This window comes from Hoplias malabaricus, chromosome 3 (assembly GCF_029633855.1).
Source record: "Hoplias malabaricus isolate fHopMal1 chromosome 3, fHopMal1.hap1, whole genome shotgun sequence".
Taxonomy (NCBI): Eukaryota; Metazoa; Chordata; class Actinopteri; order Characiformes; family Erythrinidae; genus Hoplias; species Hoplias malabaricus.
In genome coordinates this window covers 69,042,400-69,069,549 of record NC_089802.1, presented here as the reverse complement: position 1 = coordinate 69,069,549, position 27,150 = coordinate 69,042,400, and the positions used below count along the sequence as shown (strand labels likewise).

Sequence of the window (27,150 nt, the reverse complement as noted above, 5' to 3'; positions counted from 1 at the left end):
AGTTAAACAGAACAAATGGATGTGGATTTTTAATGATTATTTAAATTAATATTGCAAAATATATTCCCCATGTGCAATATTGCTATTTAAAATGTCATTGAGAATATAGCTGGTTTCGCTTTAAAGGTTATGTATATAATCATTTGTGCCACTAGACGCTGCACAAGAGCACCAGTATCACAGACCAAAACAAATGCTTCTTATTCCGCCAAGCGCCCTTCCCTTAGGCCATGTTTCCCCCTCCCGTTCCTGTTCTCAGCAGGGACATTCTAAGACATTTAACATGGAAAAAGCTTTATATGGCTTAATATACAAATCGAATGAATTAGGAACACTAATATTCTCTTACTTATTACTGCCCCTAAGTAATTTCTACTGCTGCAAAGATCAAACTGTAATTCAAAAGGAAAGAACACATTTTATGTTAAACTTCTTCCATATAACAGGGGAATATAAATGGGAAGTAAAAAACACGCACACTGGTGGGACTGACTATGAAAACAAAGAGCAAAGAACAACACACACTGAGAATGTGTGGCTTTTTGGGTCATGATGCCTTTGCTTCACTCTTTATCTTTACATACACAGCGGTTGTTTGCTGCTATATTAATGCTTAAATGTTGTATATATTACCTTTAAACACAATACTGATCTAAAGTCTAAAAGAGCACTTTTCCAGTAATGGCAAAAGTGGCAAAGGACATCTCAGTTGAAATGATAAAGTAAAAATTGAAAAGACATATTAATGGACGGAAATGATATCCAACATGTCAAAAAAAAAAAAAAAAAAAAAAAAAAATATATATATATATATATATATATATATATATATATATATATATATATATATACACACATTAACATGATATTGAAATTGAGCTTACATATTCATACACATATAAATATACTAAATTGTTCTATGGTGCATTCAGGACAAATGCACAGAATACTGTGACGCAGACTGAAATTAGAACACCAATTTGGGAAACAATAAGAATACATTGCCCTTGTCAAATAAGATACCATACAGCCTGTGCTTAAAATACCACAAACAGATAGTGTGCTATTTTTAAAATACACTCAGACAGTTCCCATTTAAGAGATTTGCTTGAGCACAATTCTGCTGTACATCATCACAACTCAACCCAAGCAAGTTCTTCTTACCTTCACCCAGGTCCAGGACAGCCAGCGCTGCACTGCTCTGGGCCTCTCCCAGGGGGTTCACAGCCACACAGGTGTAGAGCCCACCGTCTGATTGATGGCAGTCCCGAATCCATAGTCCTCCATAGTCCTGGTCGTCAGAGGGCAGCAGGGTATCATTACGGTACCAGTGAAGTCTTGGCAGTGGATGACCCCCCACAGTAACCCTTAATCGGACATCACATCCTGTGGCTACCGCAGCCCGTCTCAGCTTGCGTAGGAAGATGGGTGGGGCAGGGGGTCCATGTTGCTCTGAGGTAGTTTTAGCTTGTCTTGATGACATCATTTCCATTGACCTAATATCGCCAGCCTCTCTCAGCTAAATGCCTTTAATCTTTTAGCATTAATAAGAATTTTTGAGGATTAGGCTGTTTGTTGCGATGGAACAAATACCTCAGAAGCCTCCAACAGTCTCAGGCTTTTGGTTCCATTGTGCTTCAGATGTTTCCATGATCCTTTACTTTGATCTGTATCATCAAAACAGCAGTGAGGAAATGAAAGGAATCGTTGGGGCATGTAAAATGAGAGAACATTCTCGGATATTCAAAAAGCATTAAAAAAGTACATGTACACATTTGTTCAACTAAGAACATACACTCATGCACTGAATTATCACTGCATTAGGAACACCTACCTTGCATCTACATTCATTGTTTATTTTATCAGCTCCACTGACCATACAGGAGCACTTTGTAGTTCTGTAATTACAGACTCTAGTCCATTTGTTCCTTTGAATACTTTCTTATCCCCATTTCACCCTGCTCTTCAGTGGTCAGGCCCAACACAGGACCACCACAGAACAGGAATGATTTGGGTAGTGGAATCAATGCTCAGCGCTGCGGTGACACTGGTATGGTGGTGGTGTGTTAGTGTGTGTTGTGCTGGTACAAATAGATCAGACACAGCAGTGCTGCTAGAGTTTATAAAGTCCTTAGTGTCACTAGTGCCACCAACCAAAAATATCCAGCCTGCAGCATCCTGTGGGTTGCTTACTGTGTCCACTGACGAAGGAATTAAGGACAACCAACACTTCGTAATACTTTGCAGTAACAGATGAGCTGCTGTCTCAAGGTGGAGAAGGAAGGTGTGTCTAACAGGGTGGACATTCTGTAAGTGTTTAAACACTCCAGCAGCACTGCTGTGTCTGATCCACTCATACCAACACACCACTACCATGTCAGTATCACTGCAGTGCTGAGAATGATCCAGCACCCAAATCATACCTGCTCAGTGGTGGTTCTGACCATTGAAAAGAGTTAAATGGGGATATGCAGAGAAACAGGTGAATTACAGTGTGTAACTGTAGTAAACTACAGTACTTTGTATGGTCAGTGGAGCCGATAAAATGGACAGTGAGTGTAATTCAGTGTTTACATTTCGGAGAAGTCTATAATAGCAAATGTGAACCAATATTATTTAAACAATAGCCAGAACAGGTGGAGCCTTTATACTACACATCAGAATACTGTGGTCACCTGGATTTTGTAATGTTTTATAGTGTCTGACTTTTAATTAAAGAAACACTAAGTAAGCTTTGGTAATTTGCTCCAGGGCACCCCCTAGAGAGTACACAGAGTATAATTCCGTTTTACAGCACTGTCCTAAAATCAAAAGTTACATAGTGAAGTTTCTGCTGTTCTGAGCTGGAAGTAGCAATGACAGAAGCTCTGTTCTCCCTATTACACATCAGTGAAGCATCACAATGATACTGATGCTGTAATTTTAAGGTGAAAATACTACCTAGTGTTCCTTTAATTATAATAATAATAATAATAATAATAATAATAATAATAATAATAATAAAAGTTCTCAGGTTTACTCTCACTTAAGTATTTTTCTTAGTAATTTTTTTAAATCAAAATAATGATTAAACCTTCTCTTTTCTAAACAGTAGTTACAATGATAAAATGATAATAAAAAAAAACTTGTGGTAAAACTAATTAAAAGATTTTAAGAAAGTGCGGATGACATCTCAAAACATCTAAAAAAAAAAGAGGATTAAAAATACAATAAAATGCAGGTAAGATTCAGTACCTTCTTAAGTTTATATTCATGGGGAAAGTGACCAAATCTACAAAAAGCTTTGGATTTAATAAGTTATTTTAGACAAGCCAAAACACATCATTATTAAAAACGTTTGGAGGCAGTAGGAATCGAAATTTTAATGATGATTTTACACTCACACACAGCCACTGGAGAAGCCTAATTGTTAACATGATTTAATGCTGCAAGCTAAAAACATTTTGTTAGATATTTTAATTAATTTTTTATAAGCAGTGTACACTGCCCGGTCACATAATAGTCTAATTAGTAAAATGGGCCGATACAACATTAAATAGCTCTGAGTAAATTAGCTGTAACTCAGCAGCACTGAGAAACATGCTGCCTCATTCCTGCAAAAGTCTAATTAATAAATAAGTCTCTGAAAAGAGAAATGGCTTTACCTTTGGCCAATTAAGGGAGCACAGCATGTTGTGGAGACCCTGTCCAGCATGGACACAGCACTAAGCCCTCAAAGGATCAGGCAGCATTAGCAAGAGCTCTGTTTACAACAGAGAGGTGAGGAGGACCCTCCCTCTCTCTCTCTCTCTCTCTCTCTCTCTCTCTCTCTCCTCCCTCTCTCTCTCTCTCCTCTCTCTCTCTCTCTCCTTTCCTCCCTCCCTCCCTCTCTCTCTCTCTTTTCCTCCCTCCCTCTCTCTCTCTCTCTTTCCCCCTCTCTCTCTCTCTCCTCCCTCTCTCTCTCTCCTCTCTCTCTCTCTCTCTCCTTTCCTCCCTCCCTCCCTCTCTCTCTCTCTCTCTTTTCCTCCCTCCCTCTCTCTCTCTCTCTTTTCCTCCCTCCCTCTCTCTCTCTCTCTTTCCCCCCCTCTCTCTCTCTCCTCCCTCTCTCTCTCTCTCTCTCTCTCTCTCTCTCTCTCTTTCTCTTGTTCTCCCCTTTCCTCCCTCCCTCTCTCTCTGTGTACCCTACCAACTCTGACAATGTCAAAGTGTGCCCAAGCTTAAAGAAGGGTACTCTATGTCCAGCTCAACTTATTCTTCTCTCTAATCTGAAGCTGGGTTCTACCCCCATCTTCTAAGTGTCCTTTTCTACTTGTGCCCTTTTACCCTCGCCGCCTCCCTGTGGAGGTGATAGGCGAGCAGTGCCAGCCTTGAAGCGACAGCTGGAGCCAGAATAGGCTGCATTTTTTTGGGCGGCCCCTGTGCTTCTGCAGAACCCCCTCCCTTTTGACTAGGCATGCAAGAGGGCCCTTGTAACCAACCAAACAACTCCACTGTTTGTGGCTTGTGTGCGTAAGGAGGTGGCGCTGAATGAATACGGTCTGAATCATTTGTCAAAGATAGTATCCTACCAGGAACATGACGAGGCATCGGAGACATGTGATGTAACCAAGCAGGGCACTACAATGAGGCTGTGGTAAAATATTCCTCTTGAATTTAAGGTTTCATTTAAACTAGGGAACGTAAGTATCCACAATCACAGAGTGGCACAGTGGGGCAACAGGTAGTGTTCTGGGGTTGTGGGTTCAAAACAGCCTCAGGTCACTGTTTGGGTTTTGGTATGTTCTCTCTGTGTCTGTGAGGGTTTCCTCTGGTTGCTCCGGTCTCCTCTCACAGTCCAGAACTGGCTACTCAATAGTGTCCATACGTTTGAGTGAGTGTGTGATGCCCTGTGATGGACTGGCACACTGATTCTGGGCTGAAAGGAATGAATGAATGGACAATATAATGTCTTTAAATCTTTTGGACACTTATTTTACTCTTGGCAAACCCTGTACAGCAATGCAGTATGTCACTAAAACATTCTCTACAAAAACCTCAAGACTTTGGACCTCATTCAAATTACTAGTCAGTTCACCCCACCTGCTGGCCATTTTGAAATAATCCCACTCTTACTAATACCACGTGTAACTAAATTCTAACCTTTCCCACACTCTAGTAATGCATGAAAACTTTGACATAATTGTCATAAGTATTTTGCTTAGTTGTTAAAGAAAATATATCATCACTTTACAATAAAAAACATATCTCTATTACTATCTGTTTATTCCATCATTCCAGAATTCATTCATTCATTATCTGTAAGCGCTTATTCAGCTCAGGGTGGCGGTGGGTCCAGAGTCTACCTGGAATCATTGGGCGCAAGGTGGGAATACACCCTGGAGGGGGCACCAGTCCTTCACAGGGCAACACAGACACACACACACACTCACACCTACGGACACTTTTGAGTCGCCAATCCATCTACCAACGTGTGTTTCTGGACTGTGGGAGGAAACCGGAGCACCCGGAGGAAACCCATGCAGACACAGGGAGAACACCATTCCAGAAATACTTGGAATAAAATCTTTTACATTGACTTACACTGAATTTATTATTATTTATCACGGAATATATATTATTAATATTCAATCATTATTCAATCAATAATCATTATTATTATTATTATTGTCCAACGAAAAACATGTATCTCCAAAATAGTAACTTTTCAGAAGGAAAAAAAAACCTCCTTAAATTCAGTGGAAATCAAATGGTTAAAATGTACACTAATTATCCAAAATGCATGAACATTAATGTTCTCAAAGTGACCTGTACCTGTTATCTAGGTCTAATCATCATAAAAAACACCTCCCCAGAAACGTGTACACAAATAATGCAGGGACAGACTACCTACACCTTTAATTTCAGAAGGAATGTTGAATGAGCAGGAGTCCACACACTTCTGGCCATATACTGCACATGCACTATATTAACGTATTCCATGACCCCACTTGGGTAATGCTGGCACAAGTCCAAAACTCTGCACTGACAGGAACCTGAGAAAGCTAAGGTGTCAAACTGTTTATTTATTCTGGATAAGACAGTCCGTCTCCATAGATGTCTCCATTTCAAAGCAGGCCATAACTGCAGCTAAAATTAACCGTGAGAAAGGCTTTGTGTAAACAGGGATACAGAAGGAAAAGGTGGTAACATAATTTAATACTTTTAACTTTTGAGATGCAGATTTTAAGAAAGTAGACATAAAGAGTTGCAGAGTGTCACAGCGCATCTGAACTCTGGCACTGTGCCAAGCTTGCATACACTCTCCTAGTCAAGGTCAGAAATGTGATAACCCAAGTTTTGTTTGTCTTATTCACATATCCCATGTACAGTGTGGTAAAACTGGTGCAGGGAAGTGCTAGTAAAGTAAGGCTCTACATTGGAGCAATGTTTCTACACTCATGGCCCTTTCTCTCAGGTTCACGGACCAGACAGGACCACTTTGTCTGCTCTTTCCATCTAGTACTGCTCTTTTTACCCTATTCTTAAATGGTCAGATCCCCTTAAAACCACCACAGAGCAGGTATGATATGGGTAATATTCTCAGCACTGCAGTGACACTGATATGGTGATGGTGTGTTAGTGTGTGTTGCGCTGGTATGAGTGGATCAGAAACATCAGGGCACCTAGAGTTTTCAAACCTCACAGTTTCACTGCTGGACTGAGAGTAGTCATAGCAGGCTTAGCAACTGGGACCAGAGGGAAAGTAGTTGACTCTTGTGAAGGGCATTTCGCTACTTTTCAGCGAGTCAGATCAACGCACATAATGTGGTAATCTAGCATCCATGCTAATTTCTTGATAACATTAAGGAACTCTAATTCTAATTCTTTTCAAATTAATAATGTGTTTTCTAATTATAGTCATAGAATAGGGTTCTTTCTGTTTGGCTCTATCACACACGGTGCTCAGAAGAAACAGATTATAAATTCCTGTTCAACATGTGAAATTATGTATTTATATAAATGTTTTCAGCTCTGGTTTCATACCACAGTCCAAAAAACACACATTGGTAGGTGGATTGGCATCTCAAAAGTGTCCGTAGGTGTGAGTGTGTGAGTGACTGTGTGTGTGTTACCCTGTGGAGGACTGGCGCCCCCTCCAGGGTGTATTCCCGCCTTCCGCCCAGTGATTCCAGGTAGGCTCTGGACCCACCGCGACCCTGAACTGGATAAGGGTTACAGATAATGAATGAATGAATACATGTTTTTGGAAATGTACTTAATTTTACCAGCACCATTTTTAGCTGAATTCTTGCTAAACTAAACATCAGCAAAAATATTTTTGCTGTTTGTTTAAAACTTATACACAGTATTGCCATAATTAATTTTCTATGGTGATTGTTTTTTCATACTGCCAGTTTTAGTGCAGTTTTCTAGAATACTCCTTTTGAGACAAGGAGTTCTTTATACATTGTGCCATTACAGCCTTTCCAAGGTCAAGGCCAAGGAATTAGAACAGTTCTCCAGACTGGTCTATCTCACTGGCCTCTTCCCTGCTGCTTGCTATGATAGCGTTAACCCAAATACTAGCGTCAAACGTGCTGCACACTTGTAGGAGGATCTGCAGCAAATAAAGGGTTCAGTGATAGAACTGAGAGAACAGACAAAGAAAAACTACAACAGAAGGTTAGAGAAATCTCCCAGGTTTACTCTGGGCATCAGCGCATTCTTTTCTCATTTTCTTCAGGCTTCTAAAGAAAAAGTTGACTTTCCGAGACTGTCACTCCTCTTCTGTGTGAACTTTGAGGATTTTTTGGAGACCTACAGTATGTGGCCCTCTCTGCTCACCTGTGCGATGATGGTGTTGGTGGTGCTGACCAGTCTTCAATGCCAGGCCTGTCCAGGAGAACATGTGCCTCGGGAAGTGGTGTTGCACTGGCTGAAGAACCGTATCCTAGAGGGACTTGGGCTGGACGAGCCCCCTGTGCCCACACTGCAGAAACCCCCTGGTGAGAGGGTGGAGAGAGCAGCCCAAAATGGAGGTCTAAGAGTGAGCAGAGAGGCCAGAGTGGAACGAAAGCAACATCAGGAGACATCCCAAGTCATCCTGTTCCCCAACTCGGGTCAGTGGGTCCAGTTTCCAGAGGAAAACTTAATTGTTGTTAGTTCAGGAGACTTTAAGAGAAGCAACATTAGATAAAAAAGTAGACAGGATACACTTCTAGCTCAGAGAAAATGATATATCAGATAAAATAATCCCCTTGTTAAATAAAAAGTCAGAATGTTAGAATTAGAAAAGAAAGCGTTCAGTCTGTCTTTTGACTTGTTGCATATATAATTAAGGGTCTATAGATCTTAAAGACTTTACGTTAAAAACATTAGTGAAATATCTAACAAAATACCAGAAATGAGAGAGGAGAGGAGAATGTTCCAATCCATTTTTAATAAGTTACTAAAGATGGAAAAAACATAATTCATAGGGGGAACAGCTTTTGATCTATAATGCTTCTGATGTATAATGGAGACAGACACGTTTTTCTAAAATACATTAACAATTTTTACCGTGGGAATCAACCAATTTAACAGTATTTCTAATGGGTTTTTTTTAAATAAAAATGTTAAATATAGTTATAAAAATATTATTATATAATATATATATTTATTATATATATTATATATAATTATATTATATAAATATTATACCTTCTCATACTGCTATAATCTTTGTTATTTAAGAGGACTGGTTCTGCAACTGTATTTGATGAATAAAATAACCAATTTTTTTATTTAGGCTGGAATAATTTGGGTGACTTTTAAATATATATATTAAAAAAAACGTAACATCCCTGTGTCCGCGTGGGTTTCCTCCGGGTGACTGTGAGGAGTGTGGTGTGTTCTCCGTGTGGCCACGTGGGTTTCCTCCGGGTGACTGTCTGTTAGGAGTGTGGTATGTTCTCCCTGTGTCTGCGTGGGTTTCCTCCGGGTGACTGTCTGTGAGGAGCTGGTGTGTTCTCTCTGTGTCCGCGTGGGTTTCCTCCGGGTGACTGTCTGTGAGGAGTGAGGTGTGTTCTCCCTGTGTCCGCGTGGGTTTCCTCCGGGTGACTGTCTGTGAGGAGTGTGGTGTGTTCTCCCTGTCTCCGCGTGGGTTTCCTCCAGGTGACTGTCTGTGAGGAGTGTGGTGTGTTCTCCGTGTGGCCGTGTGGGTTTCCTCCAGGTGACTGTCTGTGGGGAGTGTGGTGTGTTCTCCCTGTGTCTGCCTGGGTTTTCATCCAGGTGCTCCGGTTTCCTCCCACGTTCCAAAAACACATGTTGCTTGGTGAACTGATGACTTGAAAGTGTCCGTAGGTGTGAGTGTGTGAGTGAATTTGTGAATGTGTGTCACCCCGTGAGGGACTGGCCCACCTTGGGGGTTTTTATCTGGATTCTAAACAAAAAATACATTTAGACAGATTGGGGCCACTGATGGTTCAAGCTTCTTAAACAACTGCTTATAACAAGAGACTTATTGAATTTTGTATATATATATATTTGTTTGGAGCAGCTACTTTATCAAAATGTGTAAAAATGTTAATTTATTATTATCATCATGCCTATTGTGCTCAAAATATATCACAGAAGACATTTTAATAATAATATTAACAATGACAATACATTTTATTTATTGCTGCTTTTCATAACACTCAAGGTACCAATACATCACATAAAACCAGAAGAAAAACGCAGAGTAATTAGATTAAAACATCAATAAAATCAACAACAGCATAAAACATTGGAGTAAGCCAGTTTATAAAGATGAGTTTTAAGAGCATTTTCCAGATCAATTGCACGGATATGAGGCTTAAGTGTGTCCCAGTGTTTGAGTGAAGCTTTGGAGAGGTCCCTGGCACCCACTGTTGCTAAAGTTGATGTTTCGTAGTGCCAATTATCCTGCTGATGTAGGCTGCAAAGAATGGCTATGATGGACATGAAGTACATTATTATCAACTATAGGGCAATAAAACTTAATATTGTGTTTTATGGCTAAATGTTTGTTGACTCCTCATCCAGTATTTTTTAATCCAGAGATTAAACAGCTGCAGCTTCTTTTGGGAAGGCTTTAGACTAGATTTTACCGCAATATTGATAATAAGGTAAGCTGTTTTTAAGGTAAACAATGATGTTGCATGATTTTGTGTGGATCATATTTACCACTCTGACTCATCCCAAATCACTCGTGAGTCCAAAATGTGTGAGCTAGCTGTACTCTTTTATAGCAATAAATGATGATTGTACTCATAAATACCTGTGTCATGTTTGGACAGAGTGTGTGGTGTGTGGGCTAAGTGGCTCCTTGTAAGTGGTGAGGGAAGCCTTGACATCTTTTATGCTTTGGTCCTGCTTTTATGTAGACTCAGCATGTCTGGATGCGTCGTCATCAGAGGCCTCTTCCAGCCACTTCACTTACTACTTCCAGCCTTCTCTGGACAGCCAGGAGTCCGTCATCACCTCTGCCCACTTCTGGTTCTATGCAGGACAGGCCATTGTGGAGGATGCCACCCCTGCCCCTCTCTACATCCTCACATCTCGCCAGGAACTGTTGCAGGTGGCTGAGAAACCAACAAAGCACAGCCCCGATGGATGGACCACCTACAGATTGGATCGCCACTTTCACGCTTCTATGGGCGAAGGACCGTTCATGCTGCAGGTCTGATATTATTAACAGTCAGGATTTTAGCACTAGAAAATGGGAAAATAAAGTTGGGGAATTAAGGTTTTAATAACCTTTGTGTTTTGTATTATTGATCACCATGTGTTGTCATAGCATTGACAGCATAGTATAAGATAAGCTAGGCTAAGCTAACACTTTAGCGAGACTGAATGACATTGCACTGTATGGCCTTTTTATTAACATTTCTTCTGAAAAGAAGGATATAAATAGGGAGTTTGCCCCACTTTGTTGCGGCTAGAGCTATTTTATGAGATGGCTTTAAACTATGTGCTATTTGGATTTGACTGCATTCAGCCACATGGAGCCACTAAGGTGACATGGTGTCACCAGCTGTACTTACTTAGAAACAAATGTATGGCTATGGCTATATAGTGTAGCTGTTAACCCATAAGAGCCCAGACTCAGTTCATTATAAAGCCAAATTATGAGAAATACAAAACACATTTCTTGCCATTTCTGTAATTATTTTGGGGTTAAAAACCCAATATAACAAACATCACAACAACCATTTTGTAACTTGTATTTCAACATTTTGTTCCTGATATGGGATCAGAACATTCATTCATTGTCTGTAACTGCTTATAGAGTTCAGGGTCGCTGCTGGTCCGAAGCCTACCCAGAATCACTGTGCACAAGGCAGGAACACGCCCTGGAGGGGGCGCCAGTCGTTCACAGGGCGACAGGGATCAGAACATGTTGTATGTAACACAAGGCAGGAGAACAAAGCTTTTGAATTGTTAAAAGTAAGACACCGTTTAGAAACAAAAATATACTTTTAAAAATAAGCATTTCTATTATCTCTATGTCCTCATGAAGCACACGGTCACACATTCACACACTGTCATGTGATTACATCCAAGCTGTTCAGTGTTTGTGACATATGTGTCACCATGGGCTCTTATGGGTTAATAAGACATATATAATAAATAATGTAAAACAATATATTGGTGTTCATTATTTAATATATTGTGGCCATCATATTAATATATTATATGGGATAATATACTGAGACCATAAAATGATATTTTGAGGCCACAAATTAAGATAGGTTGGCCGCAAGTTAATGAACTATATATATCGCGGCCACAGAGAATATATTGAGGCCATGAGATAATATATTGAGGCCAAAATATAATGTATTATGACCATGGAATAATATACTGGGCTAGTTTGTGACCATGTCTTTTTAAAAAGACCACCATGACAACTTAGGGGCTCCATAAAGCCACAAGAGGTTTATCAAGATACTGATGTTTGCTGATTAATTCTGGATCAAAACACCATCCTTAATTTATTAGAAGGACCATCATCACTCCAGAGAATGCAGGGTCAGTGCTCCAAAGGGGGCTTTATAGCCATCTAGTGCACAGTTGGCATTGGGCATAGTGATCATAACAGTATGTGCAGCTGTTTCAGAACATTCTCTTTCTCCCATCACTCATTATTAGGTCCGCTGCCCGGCTTGTGGTTGTTATGACTCAGAGGAGGACAAGACCCCCTTCCTACACCTCCATACCAGGCCTCACGCTCCGGACCGAGCTCGCAGAGCTCCCACCATCTCCTGGTCCCCCAGTGCCATCGAGAGGCTGCAGAGACCTTCGTCTGAGGCCATCAGCAACGACTGCAAGAAGGAGCAGATTGAGATTTCCTTCCAGGATTTAGGCTGGGATAACTGGATCGTGCACCCAAAGGTGTTCACCTTTCACTACTGCCACGGTAACTGCTCCAGCCCCGAGCGCACCACCACTTTACTGGGGATAAACCAATGTTGTGCTCCAGTGCCAGAGACCATGAAGTCTCTCCGCTTCACTACCACCTCTGATGGAGGCTACTCCTTCAAATATGAAACCCTGCCCAACATTATTCCTGAGGAGTGTAACTGTATCTGATCCTCGGCTGCACTTTCATGCCGTATCTGTTTTCATCTGAGATTTAATAACATGCATTCATTTCAAATGAGTTTGAAAAGATTAAATAAAGATTGTATTTTGAAACATGTTTAAACATATCGAGTTTACAAGAAAAAATACAAAAATATGTAGTCTCATGGCTAGAGGGCAGTGTTTTACCTCTTTGGTAAAAAGCTTATTACGTCTTAAATATATTGGTCATTTCAGTTACACATACCATAGGGGATAATGGAATAAAATTACTTCATCAATTGTGACATCACAAAACAATGTATATAAAGCAGGCTGATTTTATATACATTTATTTATTTATTTAGGAGAGGTGATAGATTGACAGAAGCTAGAAACAATTGTTTTTCACAGTAAATATATACTGCTTCTAGTCTCTAGTTCATTAAAATCCTCTCCCAATCCTATTTAATAGGAAAGGCTTGACTCTGGGCTTAAGTAAACAAGTAAGCTCAGAACTCCTGCTTTGAGAAAATAAAGACCTTACCTTGGGGTCTTTTCCCTCCAAATTTAACAAAATAAAACACACTTAGAGCAATTATCAGTATGCAAACTTTAATTCTCACTGCAAATACAAACAATTAGGACAGAGATTACAAAAAAACATGACTAAATGGTACAGCAATTATTTTGGCCTTGTACCGTGTCACCTCTAAAGTTAAAAAAAAAAATTTAAGATTGCACATCTTCCAGTTAAAATGACCTTGATGAAAACTGTAGATGAGAAGCTATATTTGATATAGAACGCTACAGAATAACAGAACTGATGTACAGATGGTGAGAAAGTTTAGTATGCTCATTCTAAAACATTACTGAAAGTTCTGTTAATAGATCTAAAGAAAAAAAAAAATAGTTCTAAAGGCATAATGTGTTACATATCATTTTGTCTGACCGGATCAAATGCTACAGTTAGATCAGAACAGCACAATGCATTCATTTCTTTTATTTAGTTTAGTTTAATTTACAAAAATATACTACAGCACTAACCAGGACAAAATAGATTAAGGTTTACAATTTATTACAAATAGAATAAAATGGAACAACCAGGTCAATGTATTAAGACAAGTGTAATATAGACAGTTTAGTCAAAAGTTAGAGCGCATGAAACATTTCAACTTACATTATTCAAGCATTTTCCAGGTTTTTAGTACTGTCCAAATTTGGTCAAATGCACATGTATGGCAGTAACATTATTCAAAAGGACTCGCATTTGTATTAAATTCATTAGAGAGAGAGAGAGAGAGAGAGAGAGAGAGAGAGAGAGAGAGAGAGAGAGAGAGAGAGGTGCAGCCACTGTGTTATTAGATCATAAGGCACTGATCTGGCCCAGCATCAAACCTGGGAGAATGTGAAAAGTACCACAAAATTTGAGAGAAGGGCCATTAAGTCAAAGCTCATCTCTTATATATGTAAGCACACATTTCCCAAGTACCAAAAAAGTTACAATAAACATATTACTTGCTAAATATATACACCAATGGTATTCATGCACAATATGTCAAAATGTTTGTAGACACCCTTTGCAGATCCATATCCAAATGTTACAATATCCACTGAAAAGCATTCAATTAAATGCTCTGGAGAAACTGCACGAGCCTAAGGTCACAATGGCCAAAGCCAGGTCGGGTTCGATGGTATAAAGCACCCATGTGATACAGTGGAACCGCATACTCTGGAATGATGGGGCTACATATATTACTATTGGGATATCATCCAAGATCAATAATTAAAGAGTGATATTAATACAAAACCCAGAGTAAAATGTTGATGAGAAAGCGTCTACATACTTTTTAGTCATATCGTGTGCATTGGAATGATCTGAAGTGGAAGACTTAGGCTTTAGGCATCTACGCCGATATCATGGCTTAAGCACAATGTAGCCAGAGTGTGAGCCTTAAAAGGACATTCCACTACTTCTCCATCATGGTTAAATGGACAAATATGGAACAATATCAGCTTTGTGTAGTCTATAAGATAATGAAGGCTTTAAGATGGGAGATTTTAACTTGGATTATATTTTTCATAGCTTAATTAGACTACATCAGGACCTTGGAACATGTCTTTAACAACTTAAACTCCCCATTAAGAAGTGCATGAGTTCTATTACCCAGTTAGCCTCAGTCTGCTTATCAATTAGCCATGCAAACTTACAACATGGCGTCAATACTTTTAGTTAATTGGTGCTCTATTTTCTACCCTGTTATGAGCTGTTACCAATGTCACCTTTTCATTAAATCTCCAACCATACTAGATGAGGCCCATCCAATGCTTCTTTTTGAACTGGCGCTAACACAATGCTACTGGTAAGTTTAATGCATCGAAGGAGATTGCAAACTGCCCAGATCTTTACATCAGTTGAGAGAGCCCATGCTAGTTAGCACAGTGAGGTCACCTTTGTGTCCATACTGCGAGCAATGCTCTATGTGCTTTCTAGGCCTCCAATGGCTTAGGCATAACCAGTGTTTCAACTTGTAATTTTCTCACTGCACAACTCAGGAAGACCACAATAGAGTTTTGTAATTATTGTCTAGCTATAAACTTTTGTTATTGCTAGTTGTGTGGCCTTTTTTTACTAGCTCAAAATTATCACAGTAAAGTTGTATCAGCAGTCATTTATAAAAGATAGAGTAGTAAGCAAACTAAGACCAAGTCCAACAAAAATATTAATGTTGTTAAATGATTTTTAAAGTTGTTGAATGCTGCAGCTTATAAGCTTTGTCAGACTTTGCCAATGTGGTTGAAAATGCAAATGCACCAGGTTGCAACAATTTTGTATTACTTTCTACCACTAATACATTATGGTCACTTGCCACTGAGCTAGTACACTTCACTAGACCTAACAGAGCACTACAGGTGGTATAATGTAGTAAGTGATATCACAGACCTCTACACAATGAACTGGGGACTGATTCCCAGCTGAGGCACAACGCTGCACCAAGAGCGGCCATTTACAAGACTCCTAATCACTGCAATAGTCTTCCTCTATAACATGATTCAAATTTAAAGTCACTATGGATAATATAAAAAGTGATGAAACACCCTTAAATCCCCAAAGAGTAATGGCAAGTAGGGAAATATATGCTAGAACTGGTAATGGAACTTGCACCAAATATTTCAAATAAATACTCTTCACTTTATTAATCATTTTTATTATTATTATTTACTTTTACAGGCCTTCTATAAATATTGACATCTTTGGATAATTTTGATGAACCACAAAGCAAAATCTAGGCTATCAGGCTGAACCTCAATTAATTTGACATTTCTGAAGTAGTGGAGTCTCCCTTTAATACTGAAAGGCACATTTTTTATCTTAAACATACAAAACAAACATATATATCTTCAGTATTCCTCACATCAATGATTGCCCTCCGATATGTGCAGCCTGTGCATTAGAGATTGGTGGAGAGGCAAGTTGACAGCAGTTTGCTTGCTTCAGGCATGGACACCTTTGAAAGCAGAAGAAAAATTAGGGAGGGAAAAAAAATTCTAATTTAAAATATATATATATACATTTACAATTATTCAAAAATGTCTATACAAAATACAAACATTAAATACAGTTTCCCCTTAAATTTATTTTACTTTTATCCCTTGCAGCCAATTTAAAAACCAAGCTTCAAACACCAAATGTGCTTCGGCAGACTCTGAGCAATGGGAACAGGGAAAATTTATTTATTTTTGGTCAACTCGTTAATTTATGATTAGACTGAAATATAAAGTCCTCAGTCACTTCTGTCAGATGTTTAAGGCCCTGATTAAATTCTCCAAGATTGTGACATTATAATCAATAATTTAAAAAAGTCCATGTTTGGCTGACAGGATCAAGGGGGGGGGGTGGATAATAATAATAAAATCTTCCCTGGGATTCTTGGTTCTACGCACCTTTTTCTGCAGTACTGGCATGTTTCTCCTGGGCAAGATTAAGTCGGTTCTGCTCGGCCGCGGTGCTGTTCGACTCCGGACTGCTGCTGCGTGAGGCTCCCCCCTCCTCGTTTTGGTATGCCTGATCCAGGTGCTGCTGTGCTAACTTCAGGTGCCTCCTCAAGCGCTCCATATCCCTGCTGGCCACCTCATCGCCCAGCGACTCTCGCCCAGAGTCGGCCATGTTGTCACGGAACTCCCCCTTCAGCCTGCTGGAGGCGTTCTTCTTCAGAGCAGTATGGTAACCTGGTGGAGCGCTAGCTAATTTCTGGCAAAGGGTCGAGGTACGAGGAGGTCCAGACAAGGATCTCCTCTGGGCCGAACGCTTGCGGAAACTGTCCCTTAAACCACCCACACCCAGGTGTAGGATCTCCAACACCGTCAACAACAAGCAGAGCATGCTGACTACGTACATGATGATTAAGAAGATGGTCTTCTCTGTGGGGCGTGAAACAAAGCAGTCCACGGTATGTGGGCATGGGCTACGGGTGCAGACATATGAGGGGGACACCTCAAAGCCATACAGGATATATTGTCCAAAGAGGAAGGAGACTTCAAATGCAACGCGGGACAACAGCTGCAAAACATATACCTTCATTAAGCCGTCTCGCTGGATGCGTCTCCGCCCGTCATGCTTCTCACCAGAGCTGCTGGACTCTGCTTTCACCTTTTTGGAGTGAGCAAAAAAGAATAAACATTTACATCATGAAATTCAGAGCTGAATACTCCTACCAATAAATACGCACATACAGTACTGTGCAAAAGTCAACGACCACTCTTCATTTATTCAATGTCCAGTCAGTTATTCATTTTGCAAGCAATATTACTAAGTGTATTTAAAGATGTCCAATTGCTGAAAATTCTCTTAGAACAAGGTCCACGTTTTAAGATTTGTGTATGGTCTCATGGTGACACTTTACATTGCTGCTTTTGATTAATGGCATGTTTATTAAATGTTTAAAGACACACTGGTTTAGGACCCTGCAGGAAAAATGAAAATATATATATATGAAAAAAAAAAAAAAAAAAAAAAAAATTATATATATATATATATAAAATAATGCTTCAAATTCTGATAGAATTGCTGCTCAGTCCAGGTCCAGACTGAGGGCTGCTATTTGGTGATCCCTGTTATAAACTTTGGTCCCATCACTGGGAGAAATCAGGTCAGAACATTGTTAAGAGTCTCCCTTTCACATATGAAGTAAACAGCAAAAGATCATCCATTCCAGACACATTCTCAATTATTTGAAATAGTTTGTTTGGTTGAGGTATGACACCTGGGCAGACCAGAGATATCTTCATGAGGGTATGTACATAATAGGACCAGCCTTACTAAAGCACACTGTCACTGGTCCATTAACCATATAAATCCACATCCAAATGTATCTTTTCTGCTACCATAAAATATCAATTTATTTTATTTTTTCCCCCCTTATAATGGCCATATTATTTCTTATGAAAATATGCATTAAAACTTTCACTCTTTCCAAAGTTTTTATACTTTCTTGGTGTCCCCAAACGCATCTATTTCACTTTTTTTTTTTTTTTAATGGGTTTGTGCTCACTGGAGTATTCAGAGTGAGTGAGCAATTGTGTTGATGCCATTGCTATAAAAAACCTCAGACAATGACCTGCTCAGTTCATACCTGGACTCAATCAGAAACAGAGTTTGGTTCAATATTCAGTACAACTATACATTTGCATTCTCACATTCTCCTCTTGGTAATGTCTAGAAAAGTTCAGTGTTGCGGCACATGCCTGAAAATGGCTCAAGACAGGATGGCCCCACTTCTCCTCCCCAGGTGTCTTTTAGATGACATGGCAGATATGGACATTTAGAGTTTGGCAGGGTCATTGAATTGTCCAGTGGTATTGTGTCAGCAGTAGTTGGCTTCACAGGTCTTGAAGCACTGGGAAGATCCTAACTAACAAGCGGAATTGGAAAATGATGTTTGAATGCTGCTGAATGTGTTTGGTGATAAAATAACAAGGAACAAGGAAAAAGGGTGGTCTGAGTTTTGCAGAGTACTGTACACTGGACAATCACTGCATTAGTAACACCTTCCATGTAAATACACTTGTTCTCCACACAGGAGAACATTGTTCTATGACATACATGCTTTCTTATCCCCATTTCAACTCTGCTCTTCAGTTGTCAGAACTCACACAGGACCACTAGAAAGCAGCTCAGTGCCACTGCTGGATTGAGAATAGTCCACCAAACAAAACATCCAGCCAACAACGTCCACTAATGAAGAACTAGAGGACGACTAACACAAACTGAGCAGCAACAGATGAGCTACCAAAGACAATGAAGTGGACCATCGAGGTAGATGCGTCTAGCAGAGTGCACAGTGGATGTACACCATGTTTAAAAACTCAAGCAGCACTGCTGTGTCTGATCCTCTTGTACCAGCACAACAAACACTAACCATGTTAGTGTCACTGCAGCGCTGATGATTATCCACTACCCAAATTACTCCTGCTCTGTTGTGGTCCTGACCATTAAAGAGCAGGGTAAAACGGGTATAAGCAAATATGCAGCGAAACAAGTGGACTACAGTCTTTAATTATAGAACTACGGAGTGCTCCTGTGTGGTCAGTGGAGCTGAAGCAATAAATAATAAGTGTAGATGCAATGTAGGTGTTCCTAATCCACTGGGCAAATACAGATGTATAAATCAAGGAAGTCAAAGCTGAAAAGCACCCTCATTCCTTCCCTACCTTCTTGTCCTTCTCAGATGGTTCAAGTTCCTCTGTTATCATGGGAACATCCTCACCCATCTCTTCAGCCTCTTCGTAGTCTCGGTTGGCCCCGCGGTGCACAATTGGACCGCGTTTGAACTTGCGCGGCCGGTAGTCATCATCATTCATGCGAGCAATCTTGTGCATGGCAAAGCCCAGATACATGATCGAGGGTGTAGTGATCATAATGATCTGGAAGACCCAGAATCGAACGTGGGAGAGAGGTGCAAAGGCATCGTAGCACACATTCTCACATCCAGGCTGTGCAGTATTACAAACAAATTTACTCTGTTCATCGTGATAGATGGTCTCGCCACCCACCACTGTTAAAACAATCCGGAAGATGATGAGGAGTGTGAGCCAAATCTTCCCTACAAAAGTGGAGTGGTCTGAGATCTCATCCAATAAACGTGTCAGAAAGCTCCAACTCATGATGCCACGGTGATTAGAGAGCTGTCAGCTGTCAGAATTGAGAAAAAAAGAAAAAGGGGAAACATAACAGAAACAAGTGAGATGTAAGCACACGTCTAAAACCTTGTAGACATTCCTTATATTCACTGACCAATTAAAAACATGTATCTCCATTTTTGGTTTTCTACATCATTTGAAGAAAGCAGCTGAAAATTTCATGACGAATTAACCATAAGTAATGCTTAAATTACTTAAATCTTTGTGCATTCACTTTCATAGAAATTTAATAAGTTAATATTTTGGGAGATATATGTTTTTAACTGGGCAGCTATGATATTTAGTGAATTCAGAAACTCCACACAGCATTTAAAGCTGCATGAATTAGCCAAAATGTATATAATGATATATTTCTTAATTTAGATCTATATAATTCTGATATCCATATGAACAATACCTGCCAGAGAAAAACTGCCAAGAATAAAAAAGAAAAAGAAACATAAAATCGCCATCAAATATAACCCTCTTGCCTTTGTCAATATTAATATTTTTAAACAAAATTTAAAGTTGAGTTCACTAAACTGACAGCACCCCCCTGTAATTAATATCAGTCAGTGACCGAAACTGTAAATAATGTATACTTAAATATGAAAAATGTTTAAAAGTTAAAACTGTCATTGAAACATTTTATATTGCAATATATATAGATACTGAATTATTGCCCAGCCCTAGCACCACTCGCTGTGAACACAATATTGTGTTTTCTCTTTAGGAAAACAATTAAATCAAATGCGCTTTTCTGGATAAGCTGCACATATACTTCAAGTCAACACACCCCCATGCCAACTGTGGACTAGGGGGAGCTGAGTTCAGTCAGTTTTCACCTGTGGAGCAGAGGACCTTTGTTCTATGAAGTGATAAAGAACTATTCAAACTGTTTTGATGAGTTGAAGTCATATTTGTGGTCCAGGGCTAATCATTTAAACTCAGTCCAAGGTATTCCCAGAGGAGCAGTGATATTATTACTGCCACAAAAGGGAGTAAACCACCTATTAACTTCCTTAATTTCTGAAGAAATTTTGAATGAGCAGGTATTCAAAAAGTTTTTTTTTTTCACATAAACTTAATTTATTAAGAAAAAAAACTCAAATGAGTAAATTCAGTGCACACTTTGCTGTTGTATCTGTGTGTTGCCAATAGAATGGGACGCTCTCGCACAGCCAGGCGTGCAACTGAGGTCACTTTTCCAATGTCTGGGCTCCAGGGATAAAAAATCTCCCATCACTGGTCTCTGAATGCATGGAACACTTACCTGGAGTCACAGACAACCATTCAGAAGCATTTGAAGCTGAATTCAATCAAATTCTCACAGCAATTTATACTAAGCCTTATCACAATTATATTACAAAATGATACCATAATTTCTCATAATTTCTAGAAGAAACACTGGATAAGCAAGTTACTTTGAATGCTTTGGACATTTGGAGATATTTTCTCATTATTCCAGATTAAGTAAAAAAATAAATAAATAAACAAGTAAATCTCTCTTGCATGTGTAAGACATGAACGCTTTCACCTAGGTGAATACCAGCTAATACCTGACCCTAATCCAAAACCTGCATGCCTCAAAAATATTCATTCTTGCGGTTGTCATTAGTTGCTTTCAAATTTCACAGTAGAGTGCAGTGCGTGGCCTGGCACATCAGTGTACGGATTAAATATGGTTAACCGCTCCCAAACAACTGGTCACACTGAACTACGCTGGAAGAAGACATGCCACAAGATCCAGGTTTTAGCACACAATATGCAACCCAGTGTAATGACAAGCTTGCTGTAAATGCTGCTGAACTATTTCTGTGGTGGTAAAAATGGATTATAGCAATTATTATTTAATGCAATTCTGCGATCTGTTTGAAACATGTTTAAAAGCCACCCAATCCAGATATTACAGAAACGCCTGACTCTAACCAGAAGAGGTATGAAACCATACAGAAATATAATCTGAGATGAAAAACAAGTTAGCGAAAAGGCATTACCATGTGTACTCATTTCACTGCAACTCTACCCATTGCAAAATGCAAACAAAACAAATAAACCCTATATATAATTGAAAATAGTACAAAAGCAATAGTTTAAACGTGAAGTTGACAACGTTAGTTTTTTTAAAAGTATTCACCCATTTTGAACATGATGCCAGCAACACCAAAAAAATTAGTACAGGGCAGTGTTTACCATTGTTTTGCATCACCTTGTCCTTTAACGGAACTATCTAAACATTTGGGAACTAAGGAGACCAGTCACTGTAGTTCTGGAAGTGAGATGTTTTTCCCATTGTTGCTAGTTTCAAAATTTCAGCTTCTCAATAGATTGGGTACCCATTATTATTTATTTTCATTTCATAACACACCAGTTATTTTAAGTGGGTGAGATATTTAACATCATTCAGCTTTAACAGTGCATTCACAAATATGAAATTCACCCATGCCATGTGCATTAATGCACCCCTATAAATGGTGGGCTCATAATAAATGAGCTCTGACCCAGAGAATAAGCCAGCATTTCTGGACTCTGGTTATAGATGGCTTCTTGTTTGCATTTGTGAGTTATAATTTGCAATTGTAGATGTAGCAACAAATTGTTCACACACAACTGTTGGGGAAGCGTTCCTGAGCCCATGTAGTGATTTACACTATGGGATATTCTCAGTTTTTAATGCAGTGCCACCTGAGGGGCCAAAGATTACAGTCAGTTGATGTTGGAGTTGGGCCTTGTCTCTTGCATATACAGATTTAATTATAATATGTACTCTATTTTATGTTGAATTGTTGCCAACTCTCCTTCACAGAGTGCTCTTTTTTAAAAATTTCTCAGGTTCAACATTTGAAAAAATGTCTTTATAATATTGTTAATTAAATATAGGGTGATTTACACAGCATTACATTACATTTAAGGTTACAACAAAGTATCAGATTTTTAACACTAAGCACTGCACATAGTAAAATTACTCTGATATTAATGTGGATCTTTTTACTTGTAACAAATTACACTTTCTGCCAAAATGAACAACTGTTCCATTCTCACACTATGTAAACAAAAATAAATAAAGAAGTAGGCCTAACTAAATCTAAACTAGTTTCTAAATCTGTTCCCGATAGTACTGGGCCAAGATCTACAGCATCCAAATAAAAGAGCGATTGTATCGGCTCCCCATTCACTTGGCCAGTAATACTAGGAAACTGGGAACAGAAAGCTTGCATTTAGTTATATTGGAGAAAAGATGCAGCTATAAAATTGCAAACGACTACCGCTGGGTACATCCTAAGGATGACATGCTGAGGATTACTGACTTTTAACAGCCCCCGCTTCCAACCCCACCCCCGAGATCAACATCAGTTACTTTGTGTGCAGACAGCAGCTTCAAAGAGATGGCCAGCAAGTCATGGCAGGCAGCTAACACAGAGTCGCAATGGAGAAGACTGAAAGACTATGGTCAAGAAAGGGAAGAAGGAAGAGAGAAGATAGAGGTGAGGCTCATTTAATGAGTTCACACATTAAGAAAAAAAAATTTCAGTGTGGTGAGAGCTGTGAGGAAGGAACATTGTGAAATGCGTTCAAACAAACTCTAAACCACTATGTCAACAGCTAACACAGGTTTACTGCTACAGCTGCAGAAGTTCACCATGACCCCAAGTCCACTAACCACAATGAGAAACAAATGTCTCCAGAACCAATGTCTCAATGCACCAAAAATGTACACAGACATGTCCACAGAAAAACCGAGATCATACCTGGCACAGCTAGTTCATGTTTCATTCAGACTATGCAAGTTTCAGCAGATTCCGAAGAAGTGTCAGCCTTAGTCAGATACTCTTAAACTCAGTCATCACTTGAAACGTGAGAATAAGACATGACGAGAAATATCCGACACACTTTTGAGTTCATTTAAATCCAGTTTTTGGTTTACTTTTTCCATATCAAGAAATCCAGGTGTAACAGATATGTCTAAAAATCTTGTTAAACAAAATAAGTAATCACCACAAGTACCGGAATTGCTCCCAACAGATACCCCAGAGAAATAAAGGTTAGTTAAATACAGTAAAAATCATTCCAAAAGCGGGGCGTGTCGCTCACTATCAGTTGCACATCTCTTGGGACTGCTTCCTGAAAGAAAGCTTTTAGCTAAGATTCCAGCTCTTGAATTCTCTATTGACCTGGATGCTGAGAGAGTAGCTCAATTTTACTGGAAGGAATATGGAGTCTTTCCATGACAAGCTACAAAAACTGCAATTACTGGATACTGGACATGTATTTCTGGTATATGAAAATTAATAATGTGCATAGTTCAGTTCTGTGTTTTACACGTTTTGACAACCTAATCCCTCTGAGGAACAAGGGCATGTCATATATATATATATATATATATATATATATATATATATTAAAACAGTACTTTCAGCATTACTTCATATCTCAAGTGCAATGTCCATGATCTGTGGTCAGAGGTCAGTAGCACTGAAGAGTTGAAAAGGTATGCATTGTAAAAGCTAAGATATATTTGTTTAACACTATACAATATAGACACATTTTCAACTTATTCATTTGTATGAAGATATGTTAGTCTCTGGGAGAAAGTTTATTTTAATGATAGTGATGTTAGTCAAATTAAAGCCAGACAGGCTGCAGAAGATAATTAGTGGTCCAAGATATCTGTAAAATAGTAACAAAATAAAACATGCTTTAACCTATTCATACATTTTACAAGCTTTCTTAATCTTAACACACGTTAGGAATTAGCCCCTAAAAAGTGATGAACTCCGCCAACCGAAATTACTTCAGCAGCCTCTACTTTCAAAAACAAACAAAAAAAATAATACACTAGTCTTAGACTTTATTATTGACATGAATCGACAAATCGACCAAACAACCCTAGAACTTTAGCATGAAAAGCCGGTTCGTTTTAATAAAAAAAATTATATATACATATTTATAAATAAATTTATAATACAGCGTTTACATCCAACGGTTGAAGGGTAAATCTTCCGTCGCGTGACCAATTCCCCTCAGAGAACGTTACCTTTTGTGTTTGTCCCCTTAGCACTCCTCCACAGGAAAATTTTGGCTGAAAACCTCAGTGTGACTCCAGTCAAGGATTCCAAACACACACTCACACACTTTTAAAACCCTTTACCCACCTTAGAAAGTGATTAATGATTTCTGCCCTCCGCGGCTCGTCAAGGTGAGGCTCTTCAGCGCTTTAAATATATCTCTGTGTTAAAACGTTAGCTCGTACTTCACCATCTCCCCCTTGTTCTAATAACCAAGCCAGTGTGCAGAGGTTGAACCATGTGACCTCTCCATCCTCGTCGGTATTTGAGAGACAGAATAAGGGGGCAATCTTCCCCAAATTCCTCCAGCCCACCTCCACCTCCTCCTCTTTCTCCTCCTTCTTCTACTCCTCCTCCTCCTCCTTTTCTCACAGCTCTGTGTAACAAAACTTCTGGGCTAGCAGTTTGGCTAGTCTTCTAAGCTTCAATTCTTTGGAGCCACACTAGTGAAATCCCTTCAACGAGATAGGGAACAAGACAGCTAACCGCCTCGACTTATCATGGCTATCTTGGTCAGTTCATTTATAATGTATTGGCCACACTTTAGGAACTTGTTACCATGGATTAGTAAATTGAGCCCATGGAATATTGTCAGATGCAAAAAATTCCATGGGCCTCTAACTCATTTACTCACTCACTCACGTTTGACATTTTGGTCTGATGTGAGAATAATCGTATCCTGCAAAATACATATGCACAAGTTTTTTTTTTCTCCAATTATAAAATTTTAATCTTGGGTTGCACTGTGGCGCAGCAGGTGGTGTCGCAGTCACACAGCTCCAGGGACTATATTAATGTTAATATCCAAACTATATATCAGTGATGATGATCTTGCATGCTCCAGTAATGGAATTCTTATTATCTGGCTGCTGTATAGTATAAAGTAGAAGAATGTGTTTCATTTAAATGCAATGAGCTATGAAATGCTTTGATGTTAAGCCTAAAACTGATATTATAAGCTGTGAATGGATAAAATAAAAAAAAACTTATACAGAAGCTGCTGTTTACACCTGCTTATGAGCACACTTATGCAACCACCTCTATATCACAGTCGACTTCAGCTGTAAACAGTCTGCTATTGTTAGAGGGGGGAAGCCCGGAAAGTGACTTGAGTGCCAAAGGTAGAAATGTTTACCATATGCGCTTGTGTCTGATGACTTCCACCTCCTTGAAAGTAATTTGTCTCAGTGAAATAAACCTAAACAGGAGCTGGAATGTGCCCTAGAGTATTACAAGCATTAAAGACTACGAAAAATGTTTTATTTTTATTATTATTATTTTTTATAGCCTGATCTTATATATGAAAATATGAAAGAGATGTACCCTTTCACCGAGGTCAGTTTATTAAAGGATGCTAATAATCTATAAAGGTTCTGAAAACCCCATCGTTTAAGGCACTTTGATGTGCATGCAACTTCCACCAAAAATGGGTCTTGCACCAGATGAAGGTCCTATATTTCACAGCACCACAACTCAAATGAATATCTTTGGAAGACATGCCAAAATAGAAATGTAGCTTATTCTGCGAGTCACTAAGGATCTTCTGGGGAGAAAACAGGGTCTGCTTACTGTCTAGCCGGACAATACTAAACAGTTGAGAACTGGTTGGCATCATTCAAGACATTATTGAATAAATTGTTTGAGTGTCATGAGCTACAAAAGCCAAACCTGAGGGGACAATTCAATTAGAACAATATATCTTCTGTTATCCTACTTCAGTGCAAAATGTGTTGTCTCTAACATCAGGAGATCAAAAGCTGATGCCGTCGTTAATGCATTTGTTAGCAGAGGTAGGACAGTTTGTGTTATCCTCCAAGAGTGTTGAGCTGTCCACCACGACACTATGGTGATATATGAAAGAATTTTTTTAGGGTTTGTATGGGCTAGCATTGGATGATTTGATGATTAACATTTTTAAATAAATGGAATATAAACTTAATTAAACATGAAAACACTCCAAAAACTTTGATGGAATTTGCTGCATTTTGAACCTTAATTGTATTTTTTTTTGAAAGTGAAAGGTGTTTTTGTGTGTTGGTGGCTTTGAAAATGTTATCTACACAAGGGGGGCACTGCAAACCCTGTTGTCTAGTAATGTTTGGTTGGACGACTATTCTCAGTTCAGCTGTGACGCTGAGGTATTTAAAAACTCCAGCAGCACTGCTTTGTCTGATCCATTCGTAACAGCACAACACACGTTAACGCATGCCCACCCAGTTAATACCTGCACTATGGTAATCCTGACCACTGAAGAACAGCATGAAAAAGGGCAAAGAAAATATGCAGAGAATACCTATATATACTCTATAATATTTCATATATTGGACATATTAAAATGCATCATCAATTAAGTTAGTGAAAAGACATTTTTTTTAACAGTTTA

General features: G+C 39.1%; 3 protein-coding genes across 3 annotated transcripts in view; 1 reads left to right on the top strand and 2 right to left on the bottom strand.

Moving 5' to 3' along the window:
• spega (striated muscle enriched protein kinase a) overlaps positions 1 to 1,486 on the bottom strand; it is a 51,343-nt gene extending 49,857 nt beyond the window's left edge. The window contains exon 1 of the mRNA XM_066663200.1: positions 1,165 to 1,486. Within this exon, the coding sequence (XP_066519297.1) occupies positions 1,165 to 1,486 (322 nt within the window). The remainder of the gene's footprint in view (positions 1 to 1,164) is intronic.
• A 6,047-nt stretch (positions 1,487 to 7,533) lies between these two features.
• Positions 7,534 to 12,616, top strand: inha (inhibin subunit alpha). Its single transcript, XM_066666125.1, has 3 exons — positions 7,534 to 8,078; positions 10,344 to 10,639; positions 12,112 to 12,616. Exons 1-3 carry the CDS (start codon positions 7,784 to 7,786, stop codon positions 12,550 to 12,552), a joined length of 1,032 nt encoding a protein of 343 aa, XP_066522222.1. The 5' UTR covers positions 7,534 to 7,783; the 3' UTR covers positions 12,553 to 12,616.
• A 1,194-nt stretch (positions 12,617 to 13,810) lies between these two features.
• On the bottom strand, positions 13,811 to 25,074 carry LOC136691135 (gap junction gamma-1 protein-like). The gene is made up of 4 exons (XM_066663481.1): positions 24,855 to 25,074; positions 19,234 to 19,714; positions 16,468 to 17,173; positions 13,811 to 16,031 (listed from the first exon to the last, which is right to left on the bottom strand). Exons 2-4 carry the CDS (start codon positions 19,684 to 19,686, stop codon positions 16,018 to 16,020), a joined length of 1,173 nt encoding a protein of 390 aa, XP_066519578.1. The 5' UTR covers positions 19,687 to 19,714; positions 24,855 to 25,074; the 3' UTR covers positions 13,811 to 16,017.
• Between the last annotated feature and the right edge of the window lie 2,076 nt (positions 25,075 to 27,150).

Bases quoted from the DNA above. Each gene is read 5' to 3' on its own strand.
- LOC136691135 (XM_066663481.1), bottom strand. From the start codon at position 19,686: ATGAGTTGGAGCTTTCTGACACGTTTATTGGATGAGATCTCAGACCAC. The intron at 17,174-19,233 runs GTAGGGAAGGAA...CACTCCAAAAAG, and splicing joins CATCTGAGAAGGACAAGAAG to GTGAAAGCAGAGTCCAGCAG.
- inha (XM_066666125.1), top strand. From the start codon at position 7,784: ATGTGGCCCTCTCTGCTCACCTGTGCGATGATGGTGTTGGTGGTGCTG. The intron at 8,079-10,343 runs GTCAGTGGGTCC...GCTTTTATGTAG, and splicing joins CATCCTGTTCCCCAACTCGG to ACTCAGCATGTCTGGATGCG. The intron at 10,640-12,111 runs GTCTGATATTAT...ACTCATTATTAG, and splicing joins AAGGACCGTTCATGCTGCAG to GTCCGCTGCCCGGCTTGTGG.